The sequence below is a fragment of the Nicotiana attenuata genome, unplaced genomic scaffold (assembly GCF_001879085.1).
Source record: "Nicotiana attenuata strain UT unplaced genomic scaffold, NIATTr2, whole genome shotgun sequence".
NCBI lineage: Eukaryota > Viridiplantae > Streptophyta > Magnoliopsida > Solanales > Solanaceae > Nicotiana > Nicotiana attenuata.
The window spans coordinates 3,373-17,079 of NW_017670694.1; the positions used below are offsets into that span (position 1 = coordinate 3,373).

The 13,707-nt window shown below is 35.0% G+C and overlaps 1 protein-coding gene across 2 annotated transcripts; it reads right to left on the reverse strand.

Annotated features, from left to right (window-relative positions):
- Window positions 1–1,754: 1,754 nt before the first annotated feature.
- LOC109242380 (probable magnesium transporter NIPA3) lies at window positions 1,755–8,616 on the reverse strand. Of its 2 annotated transcripts, XM_019409242.1 has the most exons (9): window positions 8,008–8,616; window positions 5,952–6,008; window positions 4,882–4,972; window positions 4,623–4,783; window positions 4,381–4,508; window positions 4,076–4,213; window positions 3,073–3,165; window positions 2,219–2,324; window positions 1,755–2,137 (listed from the first exon to the last, which is right to left on the reverse strand). In XM_019409242.1, exons 1-9 carry the CDS (start codon window positions 8,171–8,173, stop codon window positions 2,037–2,039), a joined length of 1,041 nt encoding a protein of 346 aa, XP_019264787.1. In that variant the 5' UTR covers window positions 8,174–8,616; the 3' UTR covers window positions 1,755–2,036. The 2 variants fall into 2 exon arrangements, with proteins under 2 accessions (XP_019264787.1, XP_019264788.1); XM_019409243.1 differs by lacking the exon at window positions 3,073–3,165.
- Window positions 8,617–13,707: the final 5,091 nt, after the last annotated feature.

Consider the following 13,707-nt stretch of genomic DNA (forward strand, 5'->3'; position numbering starts at 1 on the left):
AGATGGTCAAACGTATTTGAAGCATTACTGCCGGATTTGTCGGGTAATAATTCATGGGATCAAATTTCCAATTTTGAAGAATTTTACCTTTTTTTTCTTTTTTCCTGGTGGAATTTCTTTCAATTGATTTAATTAGTTTTTGCCTTATATGTAAAGAAATTTAAAGCCAATAACCTTATCTGTAACTAGGGGTGTACATAGGTCGGGTTGGTACGGATTTTACAATTACCAAACCAAACCAATTATGATAGGTTATTAAATCTAAAGACCAAACCAAACCAATAAAACTCGAATTTTTCAATCTCGATTTTCCTCGGATTTTCTCGGATTATTCGGGGTTTTTCAGGTAAAAAATCTTCATAGCACAAAATATATAACTTGTGCTCAAAATATTTCTTTAATCCTAATAAGATAGAACATATAACTTGGCACGAATTTTGTGGAACTTACCCGATTCAAAGCACAAGAAGTGGAACAGTTAAGTTTGTGAATTTTTGAAATAATTAATTTGTGAAAAGTTCTAAAACGTTTTTGGAGCTTTACAACTCACCTCGCTACTATAATTTGATTGTTTGTAACATAATTTAATGGAATATCTAGAAGTGAATAAAATGCCATTTTAGAAAAATATATCAAATTCGATTCGTTTCTAAACAAGGGGAATACCAACTACTACTATCATATTTCTCCAGTACAACTACACTAATAAATTGTTAAACAGATAAATTATTTAATCGGCGGTTGAACAAACATATTATTTGCAATTATTGTGTTTTACAATTTAGTCCATTATTTTAGCTTTAACTTGAAATAAAAAATTTAAAGTTGAAAAAATGGTCTGACAAATATTTTCAAGTGAAACAATGATTTTACTCATGTAACTCTATCTTTTTTATCTATATAAAACTCATGCATATAAACACAATTTCAACATTCAAATACTCTTTTCCACTTCTAACTTCAAAGACATGTGTTTTTAACTACAATGAAAGACTTATGATTATGAATCAAAATGTTTCTGTTTTTTTGGTTTTATGATCTCTCACTTCGATTGATTTTATTGTGTGCCTCACACAACTGACATTAATTGTGTGAAGCATCTTTTTATTACACATATTTGTGGACCCATATCTTACACATTGGGTCCACAAAATTCTGGGACCACAGGGTTGTGAGACAAAAAAAAAAAGACCTCACACAACTAGCGTCAGTTGTGTGAGGCACAAAATAAAAAATTTCAGTCTTATTGCTTCTTTTCCCCCCTTTCTTCATGTACTTCCTTTTGTAAATCAACATCATAAATCACTTAAGTCGTACTTTCTCCATACAAATTTATGTGATTGTATCGGACTAAACATGTAACTTAAGAATATTTAAAAAAAGACTATTAAAAATTTGTGCTCTAAAATAAATTATAAAAATTAATGTTGCTACAAATTATCACATTAAGGAGGATTGTTATCTCATTCTAGACAAAAATTCTCCTTGTATTACTATTGTTATATAATGTAACCTTAAAAGTTCCATTAAAATAATATTCTATGATGGTCAAAACTTACACCCACAGTGTTTACACCAAGCTAATGAATAAATAACACTATATCTTTTTATTTAACTACAATTGTTATACTTAACCACAGTTACTTCCATTTGGTTCTGCAGAGAGTCTAAAATAACAATTAAATGTACTTAATAGATATTCCGTTATGCTCTTAACGTCGGTAACATCAAGTAAATAAAAAACCAAAGAACACTGCCGTGAGAAGGCTAAAATTGATTATAAAATTTGCCATTCCAAGTTTGTCAAGTGTGAACATTCTGAATATATATACCATGAATATATCACTCACTGCTTAGATAAAATTTCTTCAATGTCATGAGTTCCAACACCAATGACAAGAATGATACACTGGTAATTAATTGGACTCCCACTTGCACTTTGTCCTGGACTAGTTATATGTACAAACTAATATAGCGCCTACTATTCCATTACCTAAAGGGTCAATAGTTGCCATTTTTCCCAACAAAAATGTTAGCTATCGCATGCTTTCTCGATGCTTCAGAGGAATGCTGCCTTCTTCATCTGATTCTTCTTCATCATGCTTAGGATATCGCATGCACACAGATGGTGAAGAAACTGTGAACAGAAGAAGAATAGTTATCAACAAAATCTAAACTAAAAGCCCCAAACATAATAGTAATCTGAGATCGATGATACCATCAACCAAGTCTTTGGTTTTGTGAAGAAGAAAGGTGCCTGACAAAATGGTCACAAACGCACAGAGTTCCGTGATGATTTGAATTGCAGTTTGCCCACTCCAGTCCTGTTCCAAAAGCATGAAAGACCCTTTAGCATCAGTTAAGTTGGTTGATGATAGAGGATGTCTTACAAACACAAACTGAATTTATTTGACTAATACCTTTCACTATGGAGATGCAACTTCTCCAAGAAACATAAATATATATAACGGTATAAAATTGTTACGTACCAAACTATAAGGCAGTTTTAAAAAAAAACGTAATTTATGGGAAAGTCCTCCAGAATTTTAAAAACGATTCTCAATCATCCAAGTGAATTGGGGAAAAAATGATTCAAATTAGAGAATATTGATTAATGGGGAGCAAATAGATTTATGTTTATGTAAGATGAAAACTAGTCCATATGCAAGATGAAAAAGATAGGAGCATGTGGACAGGAAAAAGTCATTAGCAAAGATACTAAAGAAATGTTTTTGATAACCGAAAAAACCCTGAGGGCCTGTGGCATACGGTTCAAAACTCATCGGATAATGTCCAACCCCCTCCTCTACTTAAATACAAGGCTTTTGTATGCGGTAGGGTTTGCTCCCACATGTGCACCTAACTGACATCACCTGCAGCGCTCTTACCACTAGACCAAAGCCCTGGGGACAATACTAAAGAAAATTTTCACCCACTAAAAGAGGAGTAACCCTTTTCAAGCTTCTGCCACCTTGAATCACCTTAAACAAGTCAAGTAGAACAAGTTTTAAGGAAGACAGTCTGTGATATATAAGTTAATGCTTACAGCCTTGGTAAAGAAAGTAGTTGCACCTTGAACATGATGACACTGGCGACTATTGTCAGTGATGTAAACATCACATAGTATATTGGTGATACAAGCGCTGTGTTAAATGTATCAAGAGCCTGCATTTAAAATATGGGGAAAATCTGGTGTAAAAATAGAGAGAAACACTTATTATCCCAAAAATTGAGAAAAAACACCAGGAAAAGACAAGGATATGCAAATAGAGAAAAATCATTGTAGTTACAAAATGTCCTTCATGTAATAAAGGGCCAACTTAGGCTCTGCAAACATAAATGTCTATTCTTATGTAGTCAGTCAGGGAGGGACAGAAGTTCAACATACAAATCAATCAACTAGGTCTAATGAGACTCTAGTCGGGGCCGACCATGTGAATGCTTCTATCCATTTGGCTCTATTCAGGCTAATTTCATTACTATATCAGTAAATAAGGCAAACTAGAGATCCTTTAAAACTAGATGTTCCCAAAATCTCTAACTATCCCCTAGTAATATGCAACTCTGTTACCAAAGTAAAAAGACTAATAACAACCAATGTAAGTGTAACGACGACAATAAAGCATCAAGCCTAACTAGCTGGCAGGATAAAAGTAAGTGGTCCACATCTTCCCAAGAGTGCTTGCACATTTAACACCAGCTTACATCTGTTATCCTCTTTTTCCTCCTTTTCTCAGCTGTAAGGATGGTCCCTTTGGCTTCTAGCCAAATTAAGAAGCAGCCTTTCTTGGTGCTCTATGGATCCACACTGAGGTCTATGAAAAGAGAGCCTAGACTTCTGAATTAGTAACTTAAAGCTATTTTTTGAATAAGATCCTAACTGAGTTAATTCATTGTAATTACTGCAAGTCAAATAGCAACAAGATATAGGCTGACACCTAACCTAAGAGTCCAAGAGCATAAGTATCTACCAAGTTAATGTTCAGAACTTCCACACAAATGATGAATATCTCCACCCAAAAAGTAACAAACACATCAACTGGTAAAAAAGAACTGAGAAATACATTCTAATTACCTTGTTTAGGTAGTTCATTTGTGTAAACACACATGTTGCCATGACTACTGCAAAGACCCATGTTTGAGGATACAGCATCTGGTTCATTCCAGAGAATGTTAATTTTAATGCTATTCCTAGTGCTCGGACACTCATAACCTGCCAAATCATTTATGATTTTTTGACCAAAAAAAATTAAAAAAATTAGATCGCACATGGATATAGCAATGATGCATTAATGACAAGCTTAATAAAAGGAAAAGGAGAACCCGTATGAGAAAGGGAAAAAGGAATGCCAAACTCCAACCAGATAGCTGAGTGCCTACCCCAATAGAACCAACAAGTGAGCAAACTCCAATGTAAGCAATTATATGAGTTTGTCCATATTTTGGAATATACTGGACAATGATTATGACAACTGCCACTATAACCAAAGTTGCATATAGGAGGAACGCTGTCATGAGTAAAAGATTACCAAATTATTGTCAGTAAGAAGCTAAGCAATCAAAACTTCCATGCTCACAATATGTCAAGAAGAAGTCAGCTTTGTTAGCATTCAAATGCGTACCAGGTTCCGTGGCAAGGTCCCAAAGTTCCTTTACAGACTCAATTTGACGTTCTTGAGGAGCATGTAAACAAATGGTTGTTGAGCCCACAATGCATAGAACACAACCAACCATTCCAAAAATATGTAATTTTTCTCCCAATATCATATGTGCAAGTGCAGCACTACACAAATAGACAGATAAATAAACAAATAAATAAATATATGTCGCCTCGTATGTAACAGGCAGAAAGTTGAACAATTATTTCCAGCCTTCTCTTGCCTGATAATAATACTGAGAGCACCAAGAGGAGTGACTAGGACAGCAGGTGCAAATGCATAAGCTGCAAAGTTAGCAATTTCTCCAACAATCACTGCCACAGAAACAACGCACTCATATTAACCCATCTTTGTCTGCTGTTTTTTTTTTATTTTTGTTTTTCCTTCAAATTGAAAGGTAGGAGAACATGGAAATGGTTAAAATACTTCAAGTTAAAATAAAACTGCAAACATAGAAGCCCCTTAACAAAAATTCTCCTTTTTTGCGAAGGAGGAGGCAAAAGCCTTGAGGTGATATAACTATTTCTCAAGCTTATTGGTAGGACTTTCAGTAAATGAAAAATCTTTTGCTATTGAGGCTTTTGAACAAGTAAAAGACCACATTACTCACCAAAGTAGAGCAGATGTGAAGAACTGAAGTAAATATCCTTGCATTCAGCATCAATATTTGTCAGAAAATTAAGAAAAAGAACAAATATAATGTGGCTTGAATAGCCAGAGGGACAACTTTAGGATATATTGATATCCCTAAGTGAGCTGTCACCTCCTGAAAGCCCTTCTACGCTCTCACACCAAATGAAACAAAACAAGCAAAATAACACGCAATTCACACGGTGCTATCTTTAATAGTTGATTCTTTCTTTCTTTCCTTTAAATTTCTCAACTCCTCTTTTACTCATCCCGAATCTAGAATACAAGGTCTATCCTTCCCCCTTCAATAAAATTAGTTATGAAGAAAATCAGCTTATATAACATTCACTCCTTTCTGGCTTTTTGGTGTAGACCAGAAGATGTTAGTACAGCATATAGGATGTTAGATTTCCTCAGCTTCTTGCAGTGATATAAAGTAACTGATTTGCATGTATTTTGGCACGAACTTTGTGCTTCTGTTTATACAGTCTTACCTTTCTCAACAAAAAAAAAAGATCACTTTTTACATAAATTTAAATGATGTACATTGCAATTTTCGTCTCAATGGTCATGCCAAGTCACTAAAGGCATTAGTTTGGACTGGAGGAAAAAAAAATTCAGCACAATCCTCATATATCAGAAGCATTGAATAGGGTAACTAACTTGTTATCATTCCTGCCCACCACAGTGGCTCCAGCAAGTAAGAATAGCCTCCAGCGCCTGCCATAGCATGTGAAAATTAAGTAAAGGTACATTTCCACTAGGTATGTAAAGTTGAATAACTTTTAGAAGCTAACTTTGTTATTCAATTTTTTTTTTTTTTTTTGAGAAGACTTGGTTATTCAAAATTATGATAAAGCTCGACCTTTTTAATCCAAGACCTGAGCTGAATAAGGTTGTTAAAGAGGCAACCCATTTCTTATCCAATGGTTTCATGAAACACTTGAAATCCGGGCACCACCAACAGTGCATTTTTTCCTTATAAAAGGACAGCTCAGTACATAAAGCATCCCGCGTTTACGCAGAGTCCGTGGAAGGGCCGCACCCCAAGGTGTGATGTAGACAGTCTACCCTAATGCAGGCATTAGTGGCTACTTCCACGGCTCGAACCCATGACCTATAGGTCACACGGAGACAACTTTACCGTTGCTCCAAGGCTCCCCTTATGCATTTTTCTTCTTATAGAAGAAATCTTTTCCTTGTGAAAAGTTGCAGATGAAAAAGGATGAAATATACAGGACCAATCTGACTGACAATTCTACGGCATGCACTGTTTGAAAAAATACGAAACATCAGACGAAAAATGAAGTTAATGCCAAAACAGCATCACCCTCATAAATCACAGTTGTATTGTGAACCGACTTATTAAAAGGAACAATAAAGCAACATACAAAATGAAATACAACGGAGAAGTCTTAGTCATTATATGCTTAATGCATAGGAAAGCATGCAGCCTTACACATCCTATCCAACAAATAGCTCATGTAACACTGGATCTTGAGCATCAGAGCCCCCATGTCAAGAACAGGCACATGGTCAAGGATATGTGATATGTCTGAGACTACTAAAGATGTAGGAAATAAAGAAGCATCTTTGAGAGGCAGAACTTAAAGTTGTAATATGGACATGTTACATTTTTTTCTGAAAACCCAGAAATCCCCGAGGGTTAAAGGCATGTTAATACGCTTACTTTAGGTCTTATGCTTTATATGAGTGCTTTAACCCTATTAGAGATTCTTATGTCAGTAGGAAATACATCACGAGGATTCACATAGCACATCCCAACTTGCATCCAAAGGTGTGGACTAGAACCATGAGATCCCAGATTCAAATCCCAGTGTTTACAATAAAACACTAGGTGATTCCCATCTACCAAAAACTTAGTAGGAAGAATTACCCGATACTTGTGATGGTGAGTAATAGTAGGTACCCGGTGGAATAGTCGAGGTTCTATGCAAGCTAGTTCAGGCACCACCGCGTATATATATATATATATATATATAATTCCAACTTGTTTGGGAGTGAGGCATGATAGATAGTTGTTGTTAAAATGTGTTGACTTCAACCAATTCAGAAAGAATCTGAATTCCAACTTCGTTCATAAAACAAACAAATTTCCAATATTTTAATTCCATCTACAATAATAAACTCAGTGTAATCTCATAAATGGGGTTTGGGGAGGGTAGTGTGTACGCAGACCATATCCCTACCGTGTAAAGATAGAGAGGCTATTTCCGATAGACCCTCGGCTCAAGGAACAGTGAAAATAAAACAACCAAGCATCAAATAATAGTAACAGCAATGTAAGATGGTAACAAACGCGAATGACACAGCATGTAATAATACCGAACCATGAATAGGAAAATGCAAAAATAGTCCTAGTACTACTAGTAAGCCCAGGAGAAACACACTACTACCAGTCAACCTTCAACCCTAATTTTCGACCTTCCCACCTTCCTATCGTGGGTCATATCCTCGCTAAGCTGAAGCCCTAATAACCTCTCCCCAATACTTCTTAGGCCTATCCGTACCCTTCCTCAGACCCGCCATGGACATTTTAATTCCATCAAACAACTAAAATTTTAATTAAAAAAAAGTTCAATTTCAGACATTTCTAATGCATTGGACCAAAAACTACAAAACTTCTAACTCAAGTCACCAAAACCATATACCAAGATAGTAATTTTAAACAAAAGGGGAACTGAAATAAAAAAAATACCTGCCCTGACCCCAGAAGCACCAGCCTTTTGAAGACCCTTTTTCTTGATGATAAAGCTGGAGCCAATAAACAAACTAGAAGAGATAGCCAAGCACAGGCCTTTAACATTATCAGAGGAAATTTCTTGAGGGTCCCCAAAGCTAGTTGGCTGCTGTGAACTCCCCATATATCCACTTCCACACAACAATTTAAAAACAACAAAAACTGTTCCTTTTTTCTCTTCAATAATCCAAAAGCTTCAGTAACACAGAAACACTCTTTTGCCATTCCATCAGCAACCCATTTTCCCATGAACAATTCACCATCAAAATCTCAGGTGAATTGACACAATTAACCATGAAGATCCCAAAATGATTGAGAAAAAGTAGTGGGGGCACATTGGTCACTTTTTCTTTTTTCTTTTTTTTTTTTTTTTGGGAGTTTTTAAGAGGTAATTTTGAAAATGAACAAAGTGGGGGAAATAAAGGAGTGATGGATCTGGGGATAAATAAAGTGGAAGAAGACGACAAGAGTCGAGTCTTTATGCTCTGCTTTCTTCTTGGATCGCATGTACTGAGAGTGACAGAGATTGATCTTCCTTTTTAGCTTTTTGTTGTTAATAATTAATTAATCCCTTTCTCTGAATTTCTATTTTATTTAGAAATATTTAAACTTTAAACTATCTACTTTATTAAATAATAATTTCTAATCACATAAATATTTATAATTTATTTTAAATTATAAATTTAAAAAATTCTTAAATTTCGTGCCAAATATTGTACTAATAACATAATAAAATATTGTACTATATTTATATTGTTTTTTAAACACGCTTTGTCTTGTAGTGCGTTCCATTTCTATTTTTTGTTTTAGCTTCTGTTCTCTAAACACATTATAGTTTTTATTTTATATTTGTCTAGCTTTTTAAAAAGAGAACAATCAAAATACAAACTAATTCTTTCTCAATAATTATAGAAAAAAATCTTTCAATGTACATTCACAAAAAATAAAAATTTAACCCAAAATAGAAACAAAGCAAAACAAAATTATTTTCTAGTCCAAACACCACCTAAGTTTTCTTTTTGTAAGAGAATAAACAATTATTTGCACATGTCGCCGCTTTTAGATATCTATATCTGTACTATATTAAAAACACAAAAGTCCTTAGCGAAATGTCATTCATCTTTTTTAGCCTTTGAAAGTATAATTTATATTAGACAAAACAATCATTTAACTAATATTTAGAAATTTAAAATAAACTATAACTTCATTTAATAAATCTTCCCTTATTTTAACAATATAAGAAGTCCTAATATTTAAGACTTTAAGTTCAAATACGATTTACTTTCTATAAATCATTTACCTTTTAAATTAATGAGTCTTAATTTACATACAATTCTAAATTTTGAGAATATTGCTATTTGTGCGTTTGTTTTTGTTGTTTTGTTTGAGTTAGAACGATTGTGTTCTATAATTAGATATCACAACTAATTTTTTAAGTGATCCATTATCATAAACTCAGACTTAGGAATTAGGAGTTAGGACAAGGTAAATTATGAGTCTGTCACTTTAGTTAAAAGATTTTTTTGATCCTTCAGTTCAGAAAATGGTGTTTTAAATTTCTTAGATCTTTTAAACTATTAGTATTTCCTATTTTCCTTCCAATACTTTATTTCACAAAACTGGGGATTACAACTTAGATCTACTTATTTTATTTTCTTTTGAATATGATTGCTTGTGCTTAACCTTTTTTTTAATATTTAGGAGTTAAAACCAACTAAATTTTTTGCAGTAAATTCTTCATTATCTGAATATATAAAAGATTCTCATATTAAATATCTTGTGCAGAACTTTTTTTAATTTGAATTATGTAATTATTTGCAAAAAATAAAAACAATCTAAAATTTAACGGCAAAGTCCACAAAGAATAATGAGAACTAACTGTTATTAAAGTCGGTAATATTAGACGACACTTCTTTAATATTTAAGGATATTTAGGTTCTCATACTCTAAGTCTTTTGCTTTGTAAATATATACGATACGATATCTAAATTTCTTTTTTGCAAGGTGTTCTAACTCATGTCAGTTAAAGATCTTATTAGTTTATTTTTTGCCTATATTTTATAACTATAATTACTATAGTTATACTAGCTCAAATGGCTAGCCACCTTGTTAGAATCGATATGTATCAGTTTCAGAAACTTTTATTATTTTTAGTTTATATTTACTAACTCAAACACATTGATAAATAATACTTGTTTAAAATTATACTCATCGGCATAAGGTACACGCACAACGCGCGTACTTTGAGATTAGCGCTATTAAAATCATAATCAATTTTTATAATGTATTAGTGAGATTGACAGACTTCATATTATTTGTTTGCATTTTTATTCTTCTTCTCCTCGTCCTTCTTCCTCATCATCCTCGTTCTAGTCCTCCTTCTCCTTCTTCTCATTCTTCATAAAATAAAGACAAGAATAATGATATTAATAGTACCTCTTCCTCCTTCTCATTTTTCTTCTTCTTCTTCTCAACAACAACAAAGATAAGAATAGTGTTGATAATAATGTAAGATTAATTATGTGATATCATAGCAGATATTAAGACACAACAATATATGTATAGAAGCATAATCTTGAGTTAGGGTCAGATACACATATTGTTCAATTTTATCGATTCAACAGCAACGACAAATGGTGGTTAAGCATGAGATCAACTTCCATGATCCGCTGAATATCACGCTCTCATAGTTCGGAGAACTCGACTGATGGGACATCAGCCGGTACACCACGTATTCAAGAATAAAATATGCTAGGATTTTCTAATAGTTAGGGAATGAGGGTTGGCCTCTATTTATAGAGAGTGTCTACCTATTACAGTCCAAAAGTTATTGGGCCTTCCTTATCCACACACACATTAAATTAGTCCTTTTATTTAATTCACCAATTGGACCACATCACCATCCTTTCAGGCTATAAACAATTAAAGTAAGTTCAAATTTTAACATTCCTCCACTTGGACGCCAATGTTAGTTGAGGACAAGAAAACAATTCTACAAATTTTGAATTTTGAAAAAAAATCATTTTGAAAAAGATTTTAAACTCTATAGTGGCTATACTGCTCACATAACCAAGGATAGAATAACCCATATAATAATCTATCTAGTCTCAATGGAGAATATTATTATGAATATAGCAGACATCATATTATTTCAAGGTATGAATTCTATCAATAATCACGTATGCTAGATTTTCTATTTAAATGGATCAAATATGTGTGCTAAGCATATTATCTTTCTAATCAAGGTGAATAGAGCTACACCTCTTAGAAAGACATAATCCTCAAAATGACATAAAAACTATATCACCTCAGAAGTCTCCAGTGACATAAAAAATAATACCATCTCCGGAGATTTTCCTTGTGCCTTACCCCTTCAAGGCAATAAATAACAAAACTCAAAAATTGTAACGACCCGATCGGTCGTTTTGCCTTTTAGAACCGCGTTCCCCTAAATAAAACCTCCCGTACTTGCTTTAACTAATTTACGACTTGTGAGGGCGATTGGTTCGGGGATTGGAAGGGTTTTGAGTAAAAATATGCCCATTTGCTTCTTTAGGATTTCTTAAAAAGACCAAGTTTGACTTCGGTCAACATTTTGGGAAAACGGGCCCGGATTCATGATTTGGCAATTTCTGAGGGTCCGTAGGAAAATATGGGACCTGGGCGTATGCCCGGAATCGAATTCCGAGGTCCCTAACTCGAGTAATGAATTTTTACCCGAAATTGTTTAATTGAAGCTTTAAAGAATTTAAGAAACTAAGAAATCATTGATTCCCTAGGTATCGGGCTTGGATTTTGGTTCCGAAGCTTGGTACAGGTCCGTAATGTCATTTAAGACTTGCCCGTAAAATTTGGTTTCAATCCGAGTAGTTTAAGGGTGTTTTGACCAGTTTGAGGAGAATTAAGAACTTAAGGATTCAATAGTTTGATTCATTTGGTTTTAGGGGGTGATTCTAAGATTTAGCGTTGTTTTGGGAGTTCCGAGGGTTCGAGTAGGTCCGCCTCGTGATTTCAGACTTGTCGATATGTTCGGGCGGAGCTCGGGAGCCCCGAGCGTCAAACAAACGAGGTTCGAGCGAAGTAGAAAACTTAGAAAGGGCTGGAGGTTGCTACTTCTGTCATAACTGCAGAAGCGGGACCGCAGATACGAAAAGGAGCAGGCCCAGGGAAAGTCGCATAAGCGGCCTAGGGACCGCAGAAGCGGTCCCGCCTATGCGATCCCCAGACCGCAAATGCGGTCCAGCTATTCAAGGCCCAAGCCGCAGAAGCGGCCAGGTAACCGCAGGAGCGGTTCCGCATGTGCGGGCCTCAGACCGCAGAAGCGGTCCAACCCTCCCTCGCCCACTTCCGCAGGTGCGGGACCGCAGATGCGGTCCTCTAACCGCAGAAGCGAAAATCGCTAGAAGGCAGTGAATGCATTTAATCCGAGTTCAAAGTCATTTCCCCATACCTTACTCCTCACTTGGGCGATTTTGGTGGTTCCAAAGAGAGGGTTTCAACATATTATTGCAAGGTAAGTAATCTCCCTCCATTATAAGTTAAATTACATGAACATTAGGTAGATTAAACACTAAAATTTGATAAAAATCAAGGGGTAGAGCTAGACCTAGGGTTTTAGCAAAACTAAGATTTAAGCATGAAATTTGCTATGAAATGGACTAGAAATCATATATTATTGATCCTTAGGTTGTAGAGAACAATTTCTTTCGAAAAATATCGGAATCCGGGCGCGTGGGCCCGGGGTCGGAATTTAGGAAACTTGTGGGAAAGGTTGGGAAATTACTTAAACAGTTAGAATTCGGCCTTTTAAGCCTTTATTGACTAGCTCTTACCTATTTTAACTAGTTTGCGATCGTTCGGCTCCGAATTAAGAGCTTGGGCTTGTTCTTGATATTGGAAGCGCGCTTTGGAGAGAGGTGAGTCTCCTTTCTAACATTGTAAGAGGGAATTGTCCCCATAGGTGTAATAACTGAATAATTTTTACTAAATGCGGGGGCTACGTACGTACTAGGTGACGAGATCCCGTGCGTAGCTACTATGATATTAATTGTATGGGTAGTTTAGGACCCACATCATGCCTAATTTGGAAGTATCTCTTATTTAAATTACCACTATGATTATTCATGAAATGCTACAGACTTAAAGGAAATATGAAGTGAACATATGAACTTGTTAAGCCTTGGTAAGAGCTTCCTGGTATGTGTATGAACCTTCGTGTGCATTCTTGATGTTTTCTTGATATTTGTGGATCGGGCCGATCGCCTCGGTGAGAATAGATGCATCTATGGTTCGTGCCATTCGACTCTCGGCAGTGCACATTTTTAATTCTTTTGGAGCGGGCTGTCGACCTCGGTGTGATTGCATATGATATGTATAGATATGCTGATACTTGAACATGACATGCCTACTTGCTTAGAAATTGGAAATGTAAAATAGAAACTGAAGTAAGGACAAGAATATGATTACTGCTCTTTGTTATAACTTGTTGAATATTGGTGACTTTCATGCTTAGAATAGCACAATTATATTATATTATCTTGACCCTAGTGAGTATCAAGTCGACCTCTCGTCTCTACTTCTTCGAGATTAGGCGGGATACTCACTGGGTACATTATTTATGTACTCATGCTACGCTTCTGTACTTAAATGTACAGGGTC